The sequence below is a fragment of the Lynx rufus genome, unplaced genomic scaffold, assembly GCF_022079265.1.
Source record: "Lynx rufus isolate CCGP_SWC_20201006 ecotype Redwood Valley unplaced genomic scaffold, mLynRuf1.p SCAF_1, whole genome shotgun sequence".
NCBI lineage: Eukaryota > Metazoa > Chordata > Mammalia > Carnivora > Felidae > Lynx > Lynx rufus.
This window is the reverse complement of record NW_025814823.1, coordinates 200,295,458-200,321,778: the sequence shown is the minus strand read 5'-3', so window position 1 is coordinate 200,321,778 and position 26,321 is coordinate 200,295,458. Positions and strand designations below refer to the sequence as shown.

Genomic DNA, 26,321 nt, shown 5'->3' with positions numbered 1-26,321 from the left:
CCCCGCGTTGGGCTCTGTGGTGACAGCTCAGAGCCTGGAGCCTGTTTCAGATTCTGTGTCTCCCTCTCTCTCTCTTCCTCTCTTTCTCTCTCTCTCTCTCTCTCAAAAATAAATAAACATTAAAAAATTTTTTTTTAATAAAATAGCAGAGAAAGAATTGTAGTACATGAATTCTTTTAAAGAGAATAGCACAAGGTAAATTCATGTAGAAATGGATATATTTGATAGAAATATCACTATAATTAGAACATAACTAGAAAATTCCTGCTAGAATTATCCAAGACTTACAATTCAGTGTTCTATACAGTATTAAATGTATTAAAATAACACATACTTTAACGGTTTATTTCAAATATTCTATTTTTCAGTTCTCTTTTTTCAATTTCCTGTTTATTATGAACATTTTCCTTTACATTTATGAACATAGTTATAATAGCTGCTTTAATATCCTTGCCTGATAATTACAACATGTGGAATATCTCAACATCGCTTTCCATTTATTACCTTTCTCTTGAGATTGAGTCACATTTCCTTTTTTTTCTTATGTTTAGTAATTTTGGATTATGTCCTGGATTATACTTTTGAGTTATAAGTGTAGAGGTTCTAGATCTGTTATTTGCCTTTGAATAGTCTTAACTTTTTGTTTTAGCAGACAGTTTACTTGGCTGAACTCAATTTCTGAACTGCAGTGGGAAGCAGTTAAAATCTCCATTCAGTTCTTCTTATTGTAGCTGAGCTGTTTGAAGTTTACTCTGCATATATATACATTTCAAGTGCTTCAGATATTTGGACAGAGCATACGTGTGTATGTTAGAACTCTCTTTTTGTGGCTCTACTTTCCAAGATATGCCCCTTCACTTTACAGCTTCTGTCATTACCCTAATTTCTGTCCTCTGTTTATTCAAAACAGTAAGACTTTGACTACTGTTTGAGGTTTAGCCATAGCTAGGACCTTCCCTTGGGGGAAAGCAAGCACATAAACAGGAAACTCAGCCAGTGCTAATCTCTTCTTACAAGTATAGACTTCCCTCCACTTTCTGTCTGCTTTTGGTTGCTTTCTAGTGCCTTCAGATGGTTGTTTCTTTTTTCTTTTTTTTTTTCCTTTTCCTAGAATTATTTGCAAAAGACTTGTTCTAATAGGAGCTACTCCTTCATTACCAAAAACTATAATGGAGTTTTAACATTAGCATGGAGATTTTAGCTGCATCGACAATAGTGGAGACATTTCTGCTGTGATCCCTAACATCCCAATGTCCCAGCTCATCCTGGATCAACTCTAGTATAAAAAACTCTAATCCAGATTATTCAAGACCAGTGTAGATAATGGTCCAGTTCCAGGTGCTTTCAAGGCAAACCAGACTAAACTCTGGGACAAAGACCAATGTACTCACATTAGGAAGACAGTGTGACCATTCAGGAATCTCTGCTTCCATTCCTCACTCTGCATCTATAATGGTCTTAAGGTAGGAAAAACTTTTGGGCATGAAGAGTGAGGTGAATCTTTCTTGAACCTGAGTTTTGCCACTTTCAAATATTTCAGCACTCTGCTAAGCAGGGTTTAGAAAATTTTGATTTTCCTGCCCAGTCTTTTTTTTTGTCTTTTTTCAATATGAATAAGTGGAACTTCCTGCCACTTTTGCCAGGTTGGCCTGCTTCAAGACCCAACATTCCCTCTGGAATGACAAATGACATCCCTTCATTGTTTCTTTTACCCGAACTTCCTGACCACTACTCCTTCTTGCTCTAGTTTTCTTTGTAAACTTCATGATGTCCCCATGATGGTGAAATCGATGTTCAAAATATATATTGGTGGGGTTTTTTTCTGCTCTACTACCCATTTTCCCTCTTCTTGTCAGAAGTGATGCTATATCATTGGCCATCTATAACATACAGATATAGCATGCAAGGTAAGTGTTTAAGTTTCCTTTATATATCTACAATATTATGAGGTTAAGTATTCTATTTGTTTTAATTAGCAAAAATGTGTGAAAGGCTGTCCCACATTTTCTCATTGCCCCACTAGCTCTGCATTCTTTTACAGTTCAGCAGAAGTATTTGAGACAGTTATCCAGACAACATTTCTGGGACATAAGCCAGGTTTTCAGCCTTAGCTTGTTCATTATATTCCTTAATAATACTTTGAAGACTATTTAGTTGAATCAAAAGGAAAATGTGCTATGATATGAACAAAGCAAATAGAATGTCCTAACGAGAAGGCACTTAATTTTACTTTGTTTTCCACCCTCATAAAAGTTTGTTTCTATTTTTAGTTAATACATCAATTCCCAATGTCACGGAAGTAAAGGAGAACATGACGTTTGGATCAACTTTAGTCACCAACCCAAATGGAGGGTTTCTGGTAAGAAAGCAAGGAGTTAGTTAATGAGCCAAGAATGCCGTCATTGTAAGTCTTTATAAAATTTGTCATATAATTTTTAATCTTATGGTTTTAATTTTTTAAAAGGCATGTGGGCCCTTGTATGCCTATAGATGTGGACATTTACATTACACAACTGGAATCTGTTCTGATGTTAGCTCCACATTTCAAGTCGTGAACTCCATTGCTCCTGTACGAGGTACAGATTTTTTTTTTTTTTAAATTTTTTTTTTCAACGTTTATTTATTTTTGGGACAGAGAGAGACAGAGCATGAACGGGGGAGGGGCAGAGAGAGAGGGAGACACAGAATCGGAAACAGGCTCCAGGCTCTGAGCCATCAGCCCAGAGCCTGACGCGGGGCTCGAACTCACAGACCGCGAGATCGTGACCTGGCTGAAGTCGGACGCTTAACCGACTGCGCCACCCAGGCGCCCCAGAGGTACAGATTTTATGTGATGTTCTTACATGTTTGAAAAGTGTAAGCAGTGAATGAGACATATATATACACAGGAGCATACCAAAAAGCTTGAAGTATTTTCTCAGCTACCAGCATTACCAATTTAGGTAAATGTTTGCTTTGCCAATATATAACCAAACCCCACTGCTATTTTTGGACTTGATATTAGTGTAAATAACCTTTAACAAAGTCTTGTTTAAACATCATAGCTAAAGCTGTCACATTGTTTTTATTTAAAGAATGAGTCTCTTTGAAGAAAGTAATCTCACTTGAAATACACACAGAATGAGAACAGTTACATAAATTCATACTGAGAAAACTTCCAAAGATAATTCATACAATGTTAATTACAATTCAGTAGAGATGTTTTACTTGATAAGAATCCCAAACCCATTGCTATTGAATGTAATGGTATTTATCAACTTTATTTTTGTAAAACTACTTCTTTCTGATTATAGAAGCAATGTGTCCACCATGTAGACTACCAGCTTATCTTTTTTTAAAATGAGCCTATTTCAGCCATGAAAACACTTCATACACTTTCATACTATCTAAAAAGATAAACTCGAAATTTGCACAGTTGACTCCTTTTATTGCAGAATGCAGCACTCAACTGGACATAGTCATCGTGCTGGATGGCTCCAACAGTATTTATCCCTGGGAGAGTGTTACAGCTTTTTTAAATGACCTTCTTGAAAGAATGGATATTGGTCCTAAACAGACACAGGTATGTGACTATGCATTTTGATTTCTGTTGTTCTAAAGATAAAAATGCATAGATTTTTAATAAAACAAAATATTCTGAACATAAATTAATCAATAAAGCTAATATTCAGGATGAATTTTATATTCCATATCCCCGTTTTTTCCTCCTGATGAAAGGGGCATTACTGGCGGACCCTGTTATTTTCTAAACAGAAAATTTAATGAAAGCTGCCATTTCTGATGCTCTTGAAAAATATCCCCTATAAATCATAATTGAATTCTTACTTATAAAGTAAGTGTAGCCAGCTTCGGTAATATCAGAACAGGGTTTCAGAATTTGTGGAAACTAATCTGACATCCCAAAGAACACATCACATTAAATCCCTCTCTTATATTATACAAGTAAATTAGTAAGTGATCACAGGATATCGCTTAAAGACCATTTTTTCTCATCTTTAATAATTTCTTAAGCAAAATCCAAGTGCTCGATGCTTTAGCTACATTAAGCTGGATATTTTTTTCTCCCCATGAGTATCTGTTTCTGAACACATTCCCTTTATTGCCATTAAATGAAGTGAAGCTTCTCACATGGTTCTCCCACTTTAGACACTGAATTTGGGTTTAATTAATCTAATGCTGATTAAACTTATACAGCCATATGGCTTAAAATACAGAGAAGACAGTGGATAACAGGCAAATTAAATGTCAGAGTGAGGTCAGTGCCTTGAGAACAGGAATTAGCACTGGAGTCAGAGTCAAATGGTTGTTGCATGGTTTGGGGACTGCAGGAGAGCAAAGAAGATGTTAGATCTGCACCTGCAGACCAGTGTCTTTCCTTTTCTCTCTGAAGCTCTACTTTGGAGAAATTTCTGAGGCACTGAAAAAGTGGTCTGACTGCATTGTTTGCCACACCCACACCTGGTACAGGACATGACTACACACACACACACACACACACACACACACACACACACACACACATATATGATATGCTTGTATATGCTTCTGTATATATATATATATATATATATATATATATGCCTAAAAATGTATGTATAGATAGATACATACACACACACACACACACACACACACACACACACACACATTTACAAAATGAATTTCCCCAAAAGGGTGGTAGTTAAAAATTGCAAAGTAGATGCAAACCTCAAAGTGAAATGTCATATGACTGTGTTCCAAGGATGAATAGGTGAGAGCTAGGTGAGGAGTAAGCCTTTGCATATCCTTCTGGACAATAAAGAACATCTTGAAATCAGTATAAAATTATTTGAAAAATAGACTTTTATGCATCACAAAAGGTAAATTTTCCTGGATGCAAGTTTCTCATCTGCAATTAGTCTTCCCAAGTGAATTACCAGAAGTTTGGTATCTCTTCTTTTTTTTTTTTTTAATTTTTTTTTCAATGTTTATTTTTTTGGGACAGAGAGAGACAGAGCATGAACGGGGGGAGGGGCAGAGAGAGAGGGAGACACAGAATCGGAAACAGGCTCCAGGCTCTGAGCCATCAGCCCAGAGCCCGACGCGGGGCTCGAACTCACGGAGCGCGAGATCGTGACCTGGCTGAAGTTGGACGCTTAACCGACTGCGCCACCGAGGCGCCCCAGGCATCTGACTCTTGATCATGTCATGATCAGAGTCAAGCTCAGGTCATGATCTCATGGCTTTGTGGGTTTAAGCTCCCCATCAGGCTCTATGCGGCCCTGCAGAGCCTGCTTGGGATTCTCTTTATTGTCTCTCTGCCCCTCCCCAACTTGCACTGTCTCTGTCTCTCTCAAAATAAATAAATAAGCTTAAAAAAAAAAAAAAGACCATTCTAGAATTGTGACTTGCTCTTCCATCTGGTACATGTTTCACGTGGACCCTTTTTTTGCCCCCTGCTGAGGACCTCTCCCTTCCTCTTTTGCCCTCTTCCCCAATCTTTTCTCTCCTTGGTAAATACAGTTGCATAGGGCTATAAAATTAAAGCTGGATGGAATTGTAGAGGACTTTTAGCCCCAAATCTCAATTTATGGAGGAGATAGGAGAGGCTAAGTAACTTGTTAAATAAAGTAAGTTGCTTGTTGATGACAGATCAGAAACCATAGCTTTCCAGCTGCAGTTCAGCTGTTTGGAGAAGTTTCAGGGCTGGTCCAGTCTGATGTCCCTAAATAGTAGGTTTCTGGTCCTTTTTATCTCATCATGGTTGCCCATAGCTTCCTTGGCCAGACCCCTTGGCACTCTGTCCTCTGCACTGACATACCTGTGACCAGATGGCTGGATCACAGCTCTCCCCTCTTTTACTGCCTTTCCCCATAATGTCCAATCTTCCCTTCCACCTGTTTTGTCCACCCCATTCTACTTCCCTATCCAAGCCTTTCTTTCCAAAGCTAAGAATAGTCTTGGAATATTTTCTTGTTATTTCTGATATTTTTAGTCATCTGGAAATTTTATTTTACTTTTAATTTGTCTGTTTCAATGTAAAAAAAAGTTTATTTATTTGTAGCTATCTGTGGACATTAGTGCAGCAGTGACATGTTTGGAGTTACTCTACAACTCCAGGAAGGAAATCTACAAGGCTATCTTACAAAAATAATCACCGCCTCAGTGGGGTTCTGTGCCCATGACTCAGTTTTGTAAAGAACTCAGTTTTGTAAACAATCAATTGTTTATATGCTCAACCTGTTCTGCTATAGTTTTGATGTTTCTGTCTACTAGAACTGTAATTAATTTTCTATTTCTGTAGTGAAAGTCCTAATAGAGGAGCTATTCTGCCAGCCACCAGTGCAATTCTAGCCTGCCAGGGTTGTATACCTTTCTTGGTGGCGGGGGGAGAACAATCACTTTATTCAGAGGAATGGGGGCCAGCCCTTAGAGTTCAGATGCTACCAGACTATGGGAGGGAAACGAACATACTCTGAGGCAGAAGAGTCGGGTTACTTGTTTCCAGGACCCGATTCCACAAAGGGCAAGATTTCAAAATGCAACCCTGTGCACTGAGTCATTTGTAGTACCCACTGACTTCACCCAGGGAAACCTGCTTCCTAAAGAGAGAGGAGCTGCTTAAATGGCTGAATTTTTATGTCACATTTTGCTTGTATCATTCATTGTGGAGTTTAGCCATACTCCTTCATTCATTTATTCAAGTACGTTTCCTGAGGGTTTACAATGTACTCGGCTCTGTGCTGGGGCTTGGATAATCATGGAGACAAGACAGACACAGCCACTGCCCTCATAGAGCTTCTGTTGTAATGCAGTGTTTCTCCAAAAGAGGCTTATAGAACTTCTCTTCCCAAATCCCTGAGGCTATACCCCGGATTTCAGAATCAGTCTCTCAGAGTGGGGCTATAGAGCCTGCATTTTAAGTAAGCAACCTACATGATTCTTAAACACATTAAAGTTTGAGAAACACAGGACTAATGCATTATTCTATATTGATGTGTGTGTGTGTTTCTGCTGCATCTCTAGATACAGAGTTTATATCATCTTTTAATTCTTGTCATTGGCCAGACAGTGCTTTGCTGTGACATAGTGGGCTCTTAATGAGACCCTGTTGAATAAGTGTGTATATCACAATTAATGCTTTTTAAAATTTTTTTCTGATAGGTGAACATTTAATGAGACTTTTTTTCCTATAACTGGCATTTTAATATTCTATTAAATACTTTTATATTTGGGCTTTAGTGTTTATACTTTAGTATTTTCTAATCTTTTTCTATTTTGACTTAAGTTGTGTTAATGACTAGTTTCATAAGTTATTCTCTAAGTGAAGGGGATTGAAAAGGACATATTTACTACTAAGCCATCACTTTTGCTGAAGTGGTGAAAAGGGTCTTAACACCTTTAAATTCCCTTTAAAGTTTGATCTTCCTTTAGTGGATTCAGAAAAGAAATTTGTTCATATAAATTTTGGAAAAATATTTACTTTTGGAAAAATATTCTTCAAAGAAATGTGTACTGAAAAGCATGGTTATCATTCATGTGGTCTTATAGTAATTCTCTCCAAAAACACAATTTATTTTAACAACTATTTTCCTCCCTGGCTGACTATAATATAATTTAAATAGGTTTTGTGTATGTGTGTGTGTGGGGGTGGGTGGGTGTGTGTGGGTGTGGGGGGGGGGGAGGGGGGTGTATGTCTTTTGTTTTTGTTTGTTTTCAATTACAACACCCAATTCTGCCCTAAGATTGGCAGAATCTGCTTCTGGATTTTTTTCTCCCCATAACTTATCCTCCCTACCTCCATTCCTGAAAGGGAAAGATGTAAAAACAAACTGTGAGGGAGAATACCCAGAAGGAGCTGCCAAGATAGAAAGCTAAGAGATGGATGGAGGACTCTTCACCCATATCAAGGGTATAAAGGAATTCAGAATGGAGTTAAGAGGATTTCTGAAGAAGGTTTCTCTGCAAGCAGGGCCTAGTGAGAAAGGCTTCAGTGGGTTCACACAATGAGCTTGATGTGTTTTGTAAAGTTGGGACACACAGCTGACTAGTGCTTCACTCCTGCCTGAAATACCTAAAGGGCAAGATAGCAGCTGTCTAGCTGCTGACAGGCAAGTCAGATGAGAGGTAGCTGCAGTCAGATTTCCCTGCAGTCCCAAGGTCTGTCATTACAAAGAATGTGTATATTCATGGGTCATCACGGAGTCATGTTAGGTCCTGCCCTCAGACTCTTCTGGAGGTGAGCAGAGACTTCTGCACAAAAAAGCGGAAGATATCCCTGATGAAGGCAGTAGTGACATGTATTCACTCAGACAAGGAAGTAGGTGAAGAGAAATCTGCAGAGAACCCACAAGAGAGTTGTTAGCACCTGGTAGCACCTGATCCATCTCAGGATAGCACCGGTCAAGTAAAAATTCCTATACCCTTTATTTATCTCCGTTACCCCTGTCCCCGGAGAGGTCAGAGACTACAGTTAACAATCTAAGGGGAGATGAGTAAAGAAATAAAGAAAGAAACAGCCACCTATGCCGCTTTCTCAACTACATGCTTCTCATCTCCTGAAAGGCTTAGTGAGGGGAGAAGACGTACTATGAACCAACTTTGATATTTTGTCTCCTAGAGTGTGTTTTAATCTAGGTTGAACCGTATGAAATTGTTGCTATTTGATCATTTTTGACCTACAAATACAGCAATTTCATGTGGTATGACCTACATTAAAATACAATTGACTCGGGGTGCCTCGGTGGCTCAGTCGGTTGAGTTTCCAGCTTCGGTTCAGGTCATGATCTCATGGCTCGTGATTTCGAGCCCCATGTTGGGCTCTGTGCTGCCAGCACAGAGCCTGCAGCTTCCTTTGGATTCTGTGTCTCCCTCTCTCTCTGCCTTTCCCCTGCTCACTCTCTCTCTCTAGCTTCCAAAAATAAATAAACATTAAAAATTAAAAAAAAAATACAGTTGACTCTAGGATAATGTGAAGGTTAGGGGCACTGACTTGCTGTGCAGTCAAAAATCTGCATATAACTTTGACTCCCCCAGAACTTAACTACTAATAGCCTACTGTTGACTGAAAGCCCTGCCAATAACATAGCAGTGGATTAACACATATTGTATGTTTTATGTATTATATGCCATATTCTACAATAAAGTAAGCTAGAGAAAAGAAAATGCTATCATGAAAATCATGAAGAAGGGGCGCTTGGGTGGCTCAGTCAGCTAAGCTTCTGACTGTTGATTTTGGCTCAGGTGATGACCTTACTATTAGGGAGATCTAGCCACATTGGGCTTTGCGCTGACAGCTTAGAGCCTACTTGGGATCCTCTGTATTCCCTCTCTCTCTGCCCCTCCCCCATTCACTGTCTTGCAGTGAATACATTTACAGTACTACACTGTATTTACCCAAAAAATTCACGTATAAGTGGACCCGCACAGTTCAAACCCGTGTTGTTCAAGGATCAATTATATAGGTCTTCTCTTTTTTAATAGATATTTTAAAACTATTAAGACACTTATCTTTCTATCCAGGGAGAATAGAAGAACTTCACCCTGGGGCGCCTGGGTGGCGCAGTCGGTTAAGCGTCCGACTTCAGCCAGGTCACGATCTTGCGGTCCGTGAGTTCGAGCCCCGCGTCGGGCTCTGGGCTGACAGCTCAGAGCCTGGAGCCTGCTTCCAATTCTGTGTCTCCCTCTCTCTCTGCCCCTCCCCCGTTCATGCTCTGTCTCTCTCTGTCCCAAAAATAAATAAACGTTGAAAAAAAAAATTTTTATAAAAAAAAAAAAAAAGAACTTCACCCTAAATAAATTTTAAAGGGATCACGAGCCAAAAAAAAAATCACGTCATTCTGACTACACCTCATGAATTCTTGTGTACTGTATTGATTATGGCTATACACTTAGTACAACAGATAAAGATAAAATATGATGGCCTATTGTCTGCATCCATAGATTTGTCATTTAGTAATTGCATGTGTTGAAAGATAGTTGCAAAGAAATGAAAGGAATTGTCAACTCCACAAAGGAAAAAACAAACAAACAGAGAGGAAGGGAGAAAGAAGGAAAACTTAAACTTGCATCGAAGTTTCCACATGACAATCAGCGTACATTAGGGGACACAGCATAAGTGACAAAAACATCAACTCCAAATAGCTACTCAAAGTTTCGTACAGGTTTCTGTGTGGTCCAATTAAGACTTTTGCAAACATAGTGAAGGAATTCTTGTCAACCAATTTTTTTTACCCAAGACAGAGTAAAGGCTATAAAATTGCCTTTAAAAAAAAAAACCACCTATAAAAACAAACCTGAAACACTCTGAGCTTGCCATAAAAGATATGATGGTATAAACATTGTGGAGGTGTTATCGATCCTCAATACCTAAACATAACACTGCTTTTAATAATAAATGAGAATGATATAAATATGCCAAATACGAGTGCATTACCCTAAATAAAACCAGTAAATTGTGAGGCTTGATATAAAAGTGAAATATACTAATGGAACAATGTCTAGATTGTTGCTATCAAAAGCACAGCATAGCATTAAACCAGGCAAAATGAAAGAGAGAGATTAATTAAATTTTAGGAATATTATTTATCTTTCTTTTTACTGCACGTTTTATGGCCATTTCCCCTGAAGCCTTATTCGTTGTTTTGAAGTCTAAATAGAAGCCTGAAGGCACCTTGCAGCTGAATCCTTGTCAATCAGGCTATAGTATCTGATAGCGGTACTGTGAATAAGGTGAATCTTCTCTGTCACTAGCCACCCAATCTGCATTCTCCCCTACCTCCATCCCTGAGCTATCTTTCCAAGGTAAAATTCAGGTCATAGCATTTCCCTGGGTAAAAATCTCCTGTCTTTGCCTGCTGAGTAATATCCAAGCTCCCCAGTGGATTGGAAAGCATCTGTCACCTGGCACCACTCATTCCCACTGCCGCCTGCCTCCCTGGTGCCTTCTTGCCTCTCTTCTGGCTCTGCAGCCACTCCTCCCCTCGCTTTCCCTGAACACATCGCCAGTGTCCACAGGAGCCCCTCCCCAGAGTGCCCTTCTCTACCCCAAGCCCTAGGTGCTAGGTGACTTAGTTCCAGTGTCACTGTCTCTGTCACGTTCCATGATCTTTCCACCCCTCTTCCCACAAACAATCCCCTCCCCTCTGTCCGCATAAGTTCTACTCACCCTTCACTTACAGCTCTCATCACTCAGTAGCACTATCTTTTGCTTCTGTGTCCGTCTCTCCTGGCAGACTGTGAATTCCACTTTGACAGCATTGTGCCTTAATCCTTTTATTTATGGGATACAGTTTAGAGTTTTATGTGTTGCTGAGCATATAGGAGGTAGATCATTTGGGTTGGAAAAATCTCATTGCTGGGACTTTTCATTTCTCCTTGTGTTAAAAATCATTGTTGTAATGACCTCTTTCTCTCAGTCTACTTCATGAAGTCATTGAGCTAGAAGTGGTTCTTTGTGGGGGACCTCCCCCAGACACCCTTTTCGTTAGGTTCCAGACTTTTCTTTGCGGGTGTTCCCGCCCCAGCCCCATTCACCTCTCATCCTGATTGCTCCCACAGTCTTCTCAGAACTTTACTTGTACTCCCTTATCCTTGCATTTTTGAACTTGGATCAATTGCATTACAGCATCATCCAAGAAGGCAGCTTAAGACACCATTTTCCTAGGACCTATATCTATCATCTATCAACTTTATGTTTCTGAGGACTCATTTCATTTCCTTATGATCCAGTCTCACTTATGCCTCCCTTCACAGTGACAAACGGTGAAGCCTGGTTCCACTAACATAGCCTCAGAATGGCCCATGCTGACAGTTCACTGGGATTACAGTCTGTATTATTACTGCATTCTTACTCCAACTTAATCACATTAGAAGCATGTGGTAGGGGGCAGGCTTTGCACCATAGTTTGGTTAAAGGAAATATAAATTTGCCGGACACAAAGACTGAGCTCTTTTCATGTTCAGCAATGGGGGATCTCCCACAGAACACTTCATTGTTTTACCCTATCATTATTCCCCTAAAGAAGACACTGGGTTGATAATGTTAATTGTTGAATGGAAAGCCCAGAAACTTAGTCTGTGTTTTAGAAATTAAAATTTAAAGGGCGCCTGGGTGGCTCAGTTGGTTGAGCATCCGATTTCGGTTTAGGTCATGATCTCGCTGTCTGTGAGTTCGAGCCCCGTGTCGGGCTCTGTGCTGACAGCTCAGAGCCTGGAGCCTGCTTCGGATCCTGTGTCTCCCTCTCTCTCTGCCCCTCCCCTGCTCTTGTTCTGTCTCTCTGTCAAAAATAAATAAAACATTTAAAAAATTTGAAAAAAGAAATTAAAATTTAGCAACTGCTGTTATAACTTTAACTTAACAATACAAGGTATTAGAATATAATTCTAAATGAGGAAATAATTCCACTTCTTCATAACTCTTTGACTCGATATACTTAATAGCTATTTTACATACTTCTCTTTCTTAAACTTCTTTGTCATTCTGTTGTTACTTGAATTTCATGAAAAAAAATCAGAAGGCCCTCCTTTCAGTGATTTCATTTATATTTCTCACATTTACTTTCTTCCTCTTTCTTCTCTACCCCCTAAAAGAAATGAAAACCATCCACGTAATAAATTCATTGTAATTCAGCAGATATATATGAAGTGACTTCTTGATTAAGTATTAAGCTAGGTGTCATGGGCAATTAAAAAAAACTGTAACTTTGTCCCTGAGCCCAAAATACTTCCAACTTAGAAATGAGGTAAAATCTTATATTTGGATGAGTACTATAATGATAGTGTATCATGAATATAACAAAGGTGAATGAGGCAGAACAATTATTTGATCTTTACGAGGAGGTAGCTCAATGTTGTAAAGCAATGTTTTCTAAATTATGTTGCTTGAGGTGTTAAATATGTTCTTCCCCCAAAATATTCCCTTAAATAGGAATAAAATATATCAGGTCTTTCAATTCATGATTCACAATGCATATTTTCATATTAAAGACTCAGAGCATTTTCAAAAAAATTTGCTTATGAATCAGAGTAGAGCAACTGGGAACAGAAGAGAAAGCCTTGGACTTTTGCATTTGAAATTTGTGGCATTTTTTTTTTTTTTACTTAATATAAATAGCAGAAGGAGAAAGAGAGGCAGACAAAGAGATAAAGGGAGAGACCGAGAGAGAGAGAGAGAGAGAGAGAGAAGGGACCCCGTGCTGTAAAGATACATGTTAACTTTGTGTTACCCATTGTTTTTCAAGATTACTTGACCATGGAATTCTTTAAAAATCATAGCGAGTAACATACAGAGGGTGCTAGTACTCCCTAGAAAAGGGGTCAGGGAATATTAGCTCATGGCCTAGCTGAAGAAGGATTGTAAATCTCATGCTTAAGTGGTTTTGAATAAATGTTACAAACCTCTGGTTCATATAACAGAATCCTCTATCAGTTGTGTGCCTGATTTATGTGATAGCCTGAATCTTAGTTCTCTTTGGTCTTAGATTTAATTACATACCTATATCTTTTGTTCTACTTAATCAGGAAGTTCAAACTGTGTCTCCCTAGGAAGTAAAGGCTTCCTTTCCAGTTGTCTCTGAAAAGTGACTGTTGTACTTGTTCTACTCTCTTTTTTTAAATGTTTATTTTTGAGAGAGAGAGAACGCGTGCGCGCGTAAGTGGGGGAGGGGGAGAAAGAGGAAGACACAGAATCTGAAGCAGGCTCCAGGCTCTGAGCTGTCAGCACAGTGCCCGACGCGGGGCTCAGACATGGGGCTCGAACTCAGGAGCCACGAGATCATGACCTAAGCCCAAGTCAGATGCTTAAATGACTGAGCCACCCAGGCTCTCCTTGTTCTACTCTTTATAAGAATATTTTGTTCCTATCTTCCCATGCTGTTTTACTAATGCCCTAAGCTGCTCTTTTTCCATTTTCTCTTCAAGAAAGCCCACATCTAGCTGGTTGCTTCTTTTAGCTGCCATCTCTGCTTATTTATTTCCATTCAGCAAACATGCCTAGAGTCTTTCCATCTCCATTACTCCTCAGCAGTCTCTACTTAACTTCTACGCTCTGGTTTTTGTATCATTCCAACACAACTGGCTGCCTCAAGTCAAATATGATGATTATTGGCCATTTTTCTTTTTCTCAGTTCCTAGAATGATTTCAGTTCCTTATAATTTTTGACATATTCTCCGCTCAAGACTGCTTTGCTTTCTCTGTTCTACATTTGTAAACCCACCGTCTGTTCTTTACCTGGGTACCTACTAAGGGGACTGCATCTTCCTCCCTCCATGAGCCCTTTCACGGTGAGACAATAAATGTACTTGTACTTCTGTCCTCCTGCCTCCTCAAAATCTGTATGCCTCACTTGGCTAACTTTTTATCTTGTTATTTCATTATCATCCTTATTTGATTCTGTTGCATATAGTATCAAGTATAAATCTGTTTTACCTGCCTTAACTTATACCCTAAGCTGGGACTAAAACTGGTTTATTAACTGGGTCCCGTTAATACTCAGCAAAGTGTTACATGTGTTTGCTTTGTGATTTGACCATTTTCCTGTGATGAAAATCAACGAATGCCACCCTTTTCTGGAAAAGACACAGCAGGCCTTATTCTGTCTGATTCGTAAGGAAATATGCAGCCCACTATCAGCCAGGGACCTACACTGAGCGTCATTTCCCTGAGATTTGAGATTCCACTGCCCCCAGTCTTCTCATTTCCCACACATCTTTATGTCTTTCTTTTTCTGCTTATCATTATTTCCCTGCTATCTCAGTCTTAATGTGAAATGTTACAGTCATCTAGTAAGAATGTATGAGGGTCAATCATAAGCAAAGCAAAACAGCAGCATGGGATAAGAGAGTACCAAAAGCTATGACATAGTCCATGCTCCTTAGCCCTGCTTGCTCCTATATATAATGCAGTTGGGAGATAAAGCATACATACAAAGAAGTTCAGAAGAATACAGTACTCCCAGGAGCAAAACAGACAAGTTTGCTTCAGGGGTTAGAGAAGGGGAAGATCAGTAAGCTAGACTGGCGACTAGGTGGGAAAAGTTTTGCAGAGAAAGTGACTCTTTGTACTGGATCTTCCAGAATGGATAGAACTTAGCTTTGTTGGAGGGATGAGGAAAGGCACTTGGTAGGGACAGGGTTCATACTGGGGAGTCCTGAAGACGTGGGAGAACTAGAAAGGCTGTTGAGTGACTGCAGGTCAGGGGAAGAAAACTGAAGTTTACCTTACAGGTCTTGTATTTCCAAGGAGCAGCTTCAAGTTTTATCTGTTTTCTATTTTAAGTAGAATAAAAATTCCATGTAGAGTGTATTTTAAAGTCGTTGATGTAGGCAATGGAGAGTTAGTGGAGATTTGTGAATAAGGATGTTATGTAAGCAGAATTTCAAGGCAGTTAGCCTTACATTTATTTATGTAAGAGCTGAGGAGATGGAGCTGAGGAGAATGAAAATAGGAGGAAGACCAACAGCAGAAAGGCCAACTATTGCCACGGTCCAGGTTGAGTGAAGTGAGATCTGGCCTGAGCCAAGGAAGAAATGCAGAGACACAGATAATAGCTGCCTTAAGTCTGGTTTCCCAGAAGCAAACCCTGAGAAAATGAGCCAAGTGACAGTGATTTACTAAGGGAGTGCTTTTAAAAGAAAATAGTAAGAGATTTGGGGGAGCAAAACAGAGTAACAACTGAGAAGAACCAAGGGTGTGATTTCAGGTGAAATCAAGGCCTTCAGCTAATCTGAGTCAAGGGGCTGGTCTTTCACTGTCTGTACTCAGGCATTGCCTGTGGAGCTTGGCAAAAGGCGATAAAGGAAAAAATTTCCAGGCACTCCTCGCTCTTTGAACCTTTGGAACAAAGCAGATCTAGTAATCCAAGGGCAGACGGTCATCTGAAGAGACTCATGTGGAGTGTTAGAAGCAAAGTATAAAGAAAGGGTGAGGCAACTGACAGTTACAAGTTATCTAAAGAATAAACTTATAGAAGTGAGATATATGTTAAGTAGGTAGAGAAAGACAGACAGTGAGAGAGAGAGAGAGAGAAGGTATAAAGCACTGATTTCTGACTTACCAAGAGGCTAAAATTTTTCTGCTGTTCCTGGTGTCCAGATAATCCAATAGTCCATAGTAGGTTTTATAAAATATGTAAAGTATTTTGAAATGTCAAATATTATGGCACAAAGCAGCCTTGTTTAATTGGCATAAATTCTTCCTCTTCTCGTGTGAACTCCTCCCCATGTATCAATGTGATACTGTCTTTTTCCTGAAGAGTTAATAGTTTATGACCAGAATTTGATTGCACTCAATAAATGGGAGCAAAATACGCTCATTAGTACAAAGGAGTAGGACTGTCGAGCAGTGTTATGTGCAACCACATTTGAGATTCATGGCCATAACTTTAAAGTGAGACCAGTCTACAATTTGTGTGATTTTTGTGTAGAAACATTTGAAGTCACAGAAGCACAGAAAGTAAAGGAGATATTTGGACTTAACCAGAGTTGGAGGTTAGCCATGTGAGTTAATGGAGGGGAAAAAAGGTTAAAGGAGTTAAAGTTTGCAAGTAAATGATTGTGGTGATGGACCATGGAATCTAAGCTAGGGACAAAAAAAAAAAAAAGTAGGATCTCTGAATTAATTGCAAGTCTTGATATGGTGAAGGAATTGGTGACAGACATAAATGAGCTCAAGTTAATGGTAAAACACTTGAAATTGAGATTGAGGTGCTGCAGTTTTTCCAGTTGACAAGGTCAAGGATAAGACCTTGAGAGTGGATGACATAGGTGATGTAGAGGAAAAGATTACTAAAGATGAGGAAGTCAAAGAAATAAGACTAGATTGTTCAAGATTTTATCCAAATGAGAGACTACAGTGTTCAGTAGATTCACTCAAGTAGTAAAATGTCCAAGAATAATGACAGGAATGACAGTTTTGAAAGTTCTTTAGCCTCCTGCCTGATCAAACAAAAACAAAGGGAAATAAAAACAAAGAAACTCTGTAAGATGTCCTGAATAGATGAGCAATTAACTTCCACAGCAGCATTTATTCACCTTGGTACCAAAAAATAAGCATAATGTTTATCTAAGTTGCAAAATCATTTTACTTTTATTTATACTGAACATTTCTATACACAAAGACAATGTTGAACCTTCATGGTTTCCCTTAATAATTATACAGTGTCTCCCTAGATTACTAATTAAAATCTATGAGGGTCATTGGGAGAATAATTTTAAATCTGTGTGGAGAGTAATAGATAACTATCCATAACACTTAATTATGATTCAAGGAAATAACCTGAATTGGATTTTGAGTGTATCCTCATCCATTTATTTATTTATTTATTTATTTATTTATTTATTTAGCATAATTAGTTGGTTGTAGCCTGCTTATATTTCCAAAAGGACTTTTGGTCATCTTTATTCCAATTATAAGAGCACACGGCTTTGGGACGGATGGTGACAGATATTCAGTGAAAGATATATTCATAGAAGAGCAGGGCTATCCTGGACATAGATTGAGGGATTGCATGTTCAGTCAGCTTATTATATACCTTATCTTACACTTACGTATGCTGTCTTTTTCTTATTTATCCTATACCCAACTAAACAACTCTAAGGAATGATTAATGTGTTCTGTTTCTATTTTTAAAATATGATGCTTGTTTGTTTGCTTTACTTGTATTATATTCTCCAGTAGATCTCAATTAGCTAGATAGCTCATTGAATTCATCAAGTAACAATTCATCAATGGCAGCAGCATTTAGCAGAAACTAGTAGGATGAGGCGACACAGAATGCAGGGAGTTCAGGGAGGTGTATTTCTGTAGAGAGGAAGTAGACTGATGGAAAAAGCCCTGGGATAAAAGATTCACATCTTAGACTAGACTCTTTTCTGCCCTTTCACTGTGAGGAATATTTTAAACTTAAATTTCTCATTTATAAAATGTGATGCCAATTAATGTTATTATAATCTGAATAAATTAGGGGAAAGCTTTTCAAAAGGCATTACAAATATAGGATACTATTCTTATTTAAGCATAATGGTGTAATTGCTTCAAGACGTCTAGTGTACTCTAGAAGGTGGCTCAAAGATGATAAAGATTATTTTAAATTAGAAGGTAGTCTTGTTGGTTTCTGCAAATGCCAGAGTATGCTTCTGGTTTCAAAGAAGACCCAGCTGTGGAAATGTATCTATGAGTCAGACATGTAATTAAAGATTTCTGACAACTGTAACATCCTCAAGGGAGGCTGGAAGGTAGATGCTGAACCTTCATGCCACTTGGAAGTAAGATCAGAATTGGAAATAGGATGGGTATGAAAAAAGCACTAGAGGCAACTTTACCACTGAGCAAACTAGGCAATTGCCTTAATAAGAAGGCAGCCTTGTCTCAAATTGCTTCCCCAGGACCCAAGAAATGAAGTGCCCAGAATTTCTACATTAAAAAGACATTCATTTGGGTGTAGAATTTCTGAATTTCTCATTTTGGGGTGGGAAATTAAACAAAAAGTTATCTTCACTCACAATTCTTGATGTAGATCGATCTGTTGGTTCACATCAATATTTAAAAGAAGGTATAGAAAAAGGATAAGAAAAATGGGCATCTGTAAGGGAGAGGGGAGGAATACAGAGCAAGGGAAATCCAATCTGGTGTCACTTTACCCTATGTATCATTTTGCTCCATGATGGCTCTGCAGTTAGCTGCCCACGTTATCCTATCTGTGCAAAGGAGGGAACGAAAGGAGGAAGGTAGAAAGAAGGGAAGACTGAACAAGAAAAGGGGTGGTGGGGAGAAGGGCTGGTGTGAGAGAAATGGAAGCTATGCCTGAGCTAGATAAAACCTGAAGCACATGTGTGCCCTCCCCAGATACATGCCCCACTTACTACTCATCCAGCCTCATCTGGTTTCACTTCCCCTCACAGTCTAGTCCAGGCTTACTGACTTTCTTTCTGTTCTCAGGACATCCCTACTTTTTTCTCATCTCAGCTTCTTCACATACCAATTGCCCTTGTGTGGATCCATCCTCTCACTCTGTCTCCATCCAGGACAGGTCTCCACCCTCCTTGCACCTTTCAGTATCGATTTGAATATCACTTCTAAGAGGCCTTCCCTAACCCCCCATTTTGAAGTAGGGCCCTAGGTTTGCTTGCTAAACAGCTTTTCCATTTCAGCCCTCTCTCCATAGTTTGCAATTGAACATGCATTGGAATGATTGTGTGTTGAATCTCTCTCTCTCTCTCTGATTCTCTCTCTCTCTCTGATTTCCTCTCTCTCTCTCTCTCTCTCTCTCTCTCTCTCTCTCTCTCTCTCTCATTTAGAAGCTCCATGAAGGCAGAGAGCATGTCAGTGCATTGTATCTTCTACCCCTCAAGGCTTGCCAGAGTCATTCAGTAGAAACTATTGCAGAGATAAACCAATTGTTTAAGAAGTTTAACAACAGTACTTTCATTCTTGTTCCTTGGGCTACGAATATCCACAAGTGGCAGTGGTTATTTCTGTCGGAAGGATTTGTATACTGATGAATTTTTGAACTATCTAAAAGACAAAAATGTATGACATCTGATCTACATGTTTAAAGAAAATTGAAATGGCATATTTCTAGATGGTTAACTCACAATGGCTTGGTATTTCAGGTTGGAATTGTACAGTATGGAGAAAATGTAACCCATGAGTTCAACCTCAATAAGTACTCATCAACGGAAGAGGTACTTGTTGCAGCAAATAAAATAATCCAGAGAGGTGGCCGCCAGACTATGACAGCCCTCGGGATAGACACAGCCAGGTATGTGGATTAAAAAATAGACCAAGGTAAAAAAACTACACATGACCAACTGTTCACAATCAAGCCCTTTTGAGTGTTGATTGAGCATTTATCTTGGCAATATTTAAAGTCATCTTTTTAAAAAACTGGATTCCACCAGTTAGCTAATAGTTATAGGATCAAGTTTTTCTATGACATAGTCTCCCTGCCCTTCTTGTCTTTCCTGTTATTCTAAAGGTTTAAGTCATGGAAAATCAGTCATAAAAACTACTGTAGTCTAATGCATCATGTTCTTGGGTGCTAAGACAAAATATTAGTGAATATATTTTCCCTTTGTTCTTTGTTTACAGATTCTAGGAACCCCATTTTTTAAAAAAGAGGATTAATATTCATCCACTTCTACTCAATATGTATTTATATCCTAGTATGTCCATAATTTTACAGTACCTAATTTAGGGTTATTGAAGCTCTCAAGTAAGAGTTTTTAAGAAGCCAAATTCAATAGCGCTGTCTTTGAAATCATTTTCAGTGCAAAGACTGAAAGAAGTGGAAAGAACTTCATCATTTGTGCACTCTTTCTTTCTTCTGTTCTCCAAATTTCCTCTAAATCATATCTCTTCCTTCCTCCTGCACCTCCACAGAGAGCACATAATCCACTCTGTGGTTGAACTTCATTCTATGAGAAGCTACAGAACTGTCCTTTGATCACAATGTAGAACATTTTATTTTCTATATCGTTCCCAATTGCATGCAACTCCCATCTTTTGCTGTTTTATTCATGAGTTGCCTTTAAAGCTAGTAAGGTTCTGATCAAAAACTAAACAATACCAAAATCACAGGAGATCTAATAAGTAATGTGACTAATACTAAGGGTCCTTCTGTTATGTGTCTTCAACTTCTGGACCCTCATCTGATTTTAAAGAACTAATTACCCATTCTCTCACTTCACTTGTCTGCTAAGATCAGTATTTTAAGGGGGTTAAAATAGTTAATATGGATATTCTGAAGAACTGAGATTTTATGTGCAGCATTAGGCCCCTAAGTGTTAGAGAAGCATGTGGTTCTAGTTATATGGGACTCAAGAGAAAATAACCACAAACAGATGGGGTAATTTTACATTTACCTGCCTTTCAGATCACCAATTTGCATGCACAGAGAGTGCACATGTTGAGGTGTGCTGAATGCACCTTCTTAAATAATTGACTAAATGTGACTGCACATTCAAAGTAAATCAAAGTGTTCTTTGAAAGCTCTGAGTCTGTAGGGAGCTGTGTATTTTCTAAAGGCAACCACTTAAGAATGAATATTCATCTTTGAAAACTAACTGAAGAAATATTCTGGCTGCTTTGCTCCTGTGTAAATACCACTCTAAATACCATAACCCTATATGGTTTTTGCCTACATGTTTCACAAAGGGTCTAGCTGTAGGGCACACAGTTTAATGAGTTTTGTATATAAATAAAACTCCATAGCGGTATTACTCAGTATCCTTGTACATTCTTTTTTCACATTGAAGCACATTTTTAATTGCTGTTTATTCCTTTCTAGCAGGGCCAATTGCAAACAATATTTTTAATTTTTTAGAATCCTTTACTTCTATTTTCATTGGATGGTAGTATTTGGGGGTCAAGGGCAATTTGCTGAAGATATTTGAAACAGAAAGAGTCTACTCAAGAGTTCTGCCAGTGGCTAGTTTTACATTATATAAAACCAACCCTTGTTTAGATCTAGCAGATTTTCTTTAAGAAATGTCTTTTAATTATCTCCATCAGCTGAGGTTCATTCAGTAATGACCTGTATCTTTGTAAGAAGTAGGAAGTTTTGGTGATCCTCTAGAGAATTAAGACCACAAAAAGGGTTGAATCATATGTGATATCCATGTCTGAACTTCATTTAAAGACTAGTCTTTAACATCTGTTTTCACCTTTGTACATATAAAGAAGTTGGACATCTACCTGTTTAGTGTAGAGGGCAGAAATATGCAGTTCCTTAGTGATCAGTTGTTGTTTTTTTTAATAGCTTCTCCTTTATTTTGAAATTTTTAAGAAAAATCAAAAATGTAAAAGAAAGCAAACAACAAAATCCTATGTACTCACCAAACAAATCAACAGTTGTTAATATCTTCTCATATTTGCCTTCAGTCTTTTTAAAGAGAAATAATCACAGATAAAAATCCCTTTGCCCACATCACTGGGATTTTCTCTCCTGCTCACAAGATACCTACTATTGTGCATTTACTGTGTACCTAAGGTACAACTAATGTGTATTGTGCAAACCATTTGGAAGGTTGGTTTAAGAGAAATGTTTTTGGCATATTCCAAACTGCAGGTATTTGCCCTCACGACCAAGCTAAAATATTTAAAAGGAGCATTCAGTACAACAATTGCTGCATTTTATACCAAAATAAAAAAAAATATTATATGAAACCCTTTCATTGTTTCATTCCAAATAAACTTACTTGACTCAAGAGAGGGAAGTGAGTTGAGTAAAAGAAAATAATACAGGGAAAGTGTGCCTCTGTGTGTGTGTGTGTGTGTGTGTGTGTGTGCGCGCCTGTGGAGAAGCACAAAACAAACAAGAATTTAAGTTCCCTTCTCTTTCAGCTCTTTCCATAAATGATTTTTGAATTAAATATAAACTCCTTTCTTTGCAGTTAGGGCATAGCATTTCCCTTTCTCTCCGTGCCACCTTCTCCCACCCCATCCCCAGCAGCCTGTGTCCTAAAACCTAGTTCAGACCAAATTTTTCATAGCTACTCCAGCCCCTTTTGTCCTCCATAGCCCTGCTTTATCACTGAGTCAGACCACAACTGTCTGCAGTCTTTTATGACCATGTCTGATTTTCTCCCATACTCCTGTTTTCCCCCAGCTCCCCTCCTCAGCTCAGAGGATTTCCATACTGTTCTATAAATGTCAGAGTAGATGTGGGGGAAGTGAGGACAGAGCAAAAGTTTCTGCCAAAAGCAGAAGAAAAGAGGAGTGTTTATAGAGAAAGGAGTGGCTGAGAGAGTATTTGAGATCTGACCTTCTCTAGATCTGATGTGTGCTCCAGTGACACCTTCCCTGACAAGTTTCCAAAGAATGAAATACTGCTGCCCTTTGTATATGGGATATGTGATGATCAGCAAAATGGTGACCTCTCCATCATCTGGAATAAATCTAAAACTATTGCAAATAATGATCATCATGCCTCCCAGCTTGAACAATGGGTGTCAGTGTTGATCTTGGAAGGACAGCACTAGTCTAGCTACAGTTGTCACTGTTTTTCTTTTGTTTATCACTTTGCCTAACCTTGGGGTGGTGTTTTATTTGCTTCTCTTTTCTCTTTGATTTCTTCAGGAAGGAGGCTTTCACTGAAGCCCGGGGTGCCCGAAGGGGAGTTAAAAAAGTTATGGTAATTGTGACTGATGGGGAGTCCCATGATAACCATCGACTGAATAAGGTCATCCAAGACTGTGAGGATGAAAACATTCAGCGATTTTCCATAGCTGTAAGTACAGGGCTAGAAATGGCTTTCATATTCTGTTGTGAAGACAAGAGGGGTGTGTATGTGTGTGTGTGTGTGTGTGTGTGTGTGTGTGTGTGTGTGTGGTGTGTGTGTGTGGTGTGTGTGTGTGGTGTGTGTGTGTGTATATGTATATGCACACACATATGTATATACATATATATGGATATATATATAGATATATATAGATATATACCCATCGTGGTTATGTTATGAAAGTGACACAGACAAGGTTGAGAAAGGAAAAGTTCTCCACTTGAAAGTAAACTCTGTGGAGGCAAGATAGGGTTTTTGCTCCCTTTGTGTCCCCAGGAAGAGAGGGCAAGAGAAAGAAAGAGACAGAAATAGGGAAGGAAAAAGAAGAGAAGAAAAGGAGAAGAAGGTAGGAAGAGGAACTGTGGGGGGCGGGGCGGATGGAGAGAGGAATGGAGGAAGGGCAGGAAAGAGGAAGGGAAGGAGGAGATGGAAGGGTGGAAAGAAAAAGGAAGGGAGGTAGGAAAGGAGGGAACTGAAGATGTGCTAGGTAAGAAATACAGTGCCTGCTAATTAATAATTCTTCCCACGATTTGGGAAGGTGGAAAATCAGGACAAAGCTCCTAATAATCTGCTAAAAGTTTGAGAGAGAGAGACAGAGCATGAGCAGGGGAGGGGCAAGAAAGTGGGAGACACAGAATCCAAAGCAGGCTCCAGGCTCTGAGCTGTCAGCACAGAGCCCAACGCAGGGCTTGAACTCACAGACCATGAGATCATGACCTGAGCCAAAGTCGGCCACTTAACCAACTGAGCCACCCAGGCGTCCCAGCAAGACTTTCTTATGTGGTTTTGTAGTTACAGTTATTCCTCTGCACAAGCCACTTTCTTGGCATTACTGGTGGAATGAGGAGGGATCAGGAGACTGACTTATTACTTATGCACTCTGTGCAGAGCCATTTCATCCCATTTCATAACCCCTCACTGTGCAGCCAAAGTGAAGCAGCCAGCAGCTATAAAATGTTTTCCTATAATTGCATTTAAGCTGGGCAAGAAGAGAAAAAGGATTACAGAAGAAGAAATTTCCTTTAGTTCCAAGGAAAAGCCTAGCCTGCTCATGATGATGTAGAAGATATTACATATAAAGTACTTTAGCTCTTTGTGAGCAAATCTGGATTAATACAACAGCAATCCATTATTAATAACAAGTGTCTTTCAAATATAAAAAACAAGAAGGGGAGAGGGAGAGAGAGAGAGAGAGAGAGAGAGTGTGTCAGAGTGCTTTATAGCTCTTATTAGTGATTTTTTTCTAAATCAACTTCTAATAGTTCCATGAACTAAGATAACTCAATTTTCATGGTGCGACCCCATGGAGAGGGACATTCAGAAAAAGAGAAATAAAACTTCTACATTTCAAACATGGAAAATAATTTAAATTGTCACTCATATAGCACTCTATAATCTACAGTGTTTTTTTTTTTCTGTGTCCTAGATACCTTTCTTTGCCCTTCATGGCACCCCAGAGAGAGGAGGGCAACCTTTATTTTCCCCATTTTATGAATGAGAAAACCAAGGGATAGCAGTCCGCATGACTGTAGGTCACATGGCCAGGTCTCCACATCCCCCTTGACTGACCACATGTACCACACTGCCCTGGGCTGTTCTTCCCCATGCCCCAATCTTTCTTTCTTCTGCCTCGGGTCTCTGGAAGGTGCTACAGGACTATCCTAACCTGTTTTCACTCACTTCCTCTAACTTCCAAAGAGCACCATGGTTCTCTCCACCTCCTGCTTTTTGTACCAGAGCAAAAGGACCCAGCACAGAAATGCTAAGCATGTCCCATAATGTGATAACTTTAAGCAACAAAAGACCCATGGACATTTTCCAGAAGTAAGTCTAAGAAAGGTGGGTGGGGGGGGAGGGATAGAGGACAGTATATTTTGGAGCCAGAAAGACCTTTGTTCAAATTCTGCCTTTGTGAGAGTGAATAAGTCACTTAATACTCTGAGCTTCAGCTTCTTTATCTATAAAGTAGGGTAATATTGTTTCTCTCTCTTTCAGATAAAGAACCAGTGAGATAATGACTGTGAAACCATCTAGCACAATGGCAGGCTAGGCAACCAATAAATATTATTTTTCTTAAGGATCTTTAACTCAAGCAGTTTACAACCATGAAGTAATAAAATTATAGTGCTTTAGAACTAGAAGGAATTTTATAGATAAACTGTGTTGCCCTCTTGCACAGAAGCCTTCAGAGATTCCCCCATGCACTGTCAACCCTATTCTCAGCTTCTGAACCTTAACTAACGACTGTGTCCAGCCTTCCTTTCTAATCGTTCACTCTTGATTCAATAGCATGTGCCCTTTAAGGAGTCTTCTTAATATAAATTGTTTTTTTTTTTTTAAATTAAGGCAGGAAACAAACATCTCAGAACTCTAACTGCTTAGCCTAAATTGGTTTTCACAAAATCTCTTTTATTTACAGTAAGTGAGAATAAGATATTACCCATAATTGCATTAATCTTCCAGGAGAATAATAAAATCATGAGTTCCTTTCCTGTTTTAATCAATGAATTATTATCAAATTGCTCTTCAAAATGTTATAAATAATGTATGAGAAAATTTCACTTCAAGAATTGTTATTTTCCCAATTCATATTTCTTGTCCCCAGTGAACCTTGTATTTTTTAGTTTGTGCTGAACTAGGAAATAAGACAGTTATTTTACTTCCTCTTCTTGTGCATTCTTGGGCATTTCTACAGCTGCATTCATGCTTCACATGGTCAAATATAGTTGAGGGTCTGCCACTGTTGTCACCTGGACTGTTTCTCCTACTCCATTTTTTTTTACCCTCCATTTGATCTTGAACACCACAGACATGTTTTATGGGAGACAATGACCCCAAAATAATTGACCATTGAAAATTTAAGCACTCTAGGGGCGCCTGGGTGACTCAGTCAGTTAAGCAGCCAACTTCAGCTCAGGCCGTGATCTCCCAGTTCATGAGTTCGAGCCCCGCATCAGGCTCTGTGCTGACAGCTCAGAGCCTGGGCCCTGCTTCGAATTCTGTGTCTCCCTCTCTCTCTGCCCCTCCCCTACATGCCCTCTCTCTGTCTCTCTCTCAAAAATA

At 39.0% G+C, this 26,321-nt stretch overlaps 1 protein-coding gene across 1 annotated transcript in view; it reads left to right on the top strand.

Annotated features, from left to right (window-relative positions):
• The window catches only part of ITGA1 (integrin subunit alpha 1), a 142,339-nt gene that overhangs the window by 54,752 nt on the left and 61,266 nt on the right, over nt 1-26,321 (top strand). Inside the window, exons 4-8 of the mRNA XM_047092774.1 lie at nt 2,271-2,359; nt 2,465-2,576; nt 3,435-3,562; nt 19,591-19,739; nt 23,057-23,207. Coding sequence (XP_046948730.1) covers nt 2,271-2,359; nt 2,465-2,576; nt 3,435-3,562; nt 19,591-19,739; nt 23,057-23,207 — 629 coding nt within the window. The remainder of the gene's footprint in view (nt 1-2,270; nt 2,360-2,464; nt 2,577-3,434; nt 3,563-19,590; nt 19,740-23,056; nt 23,208-26,321) is intronic.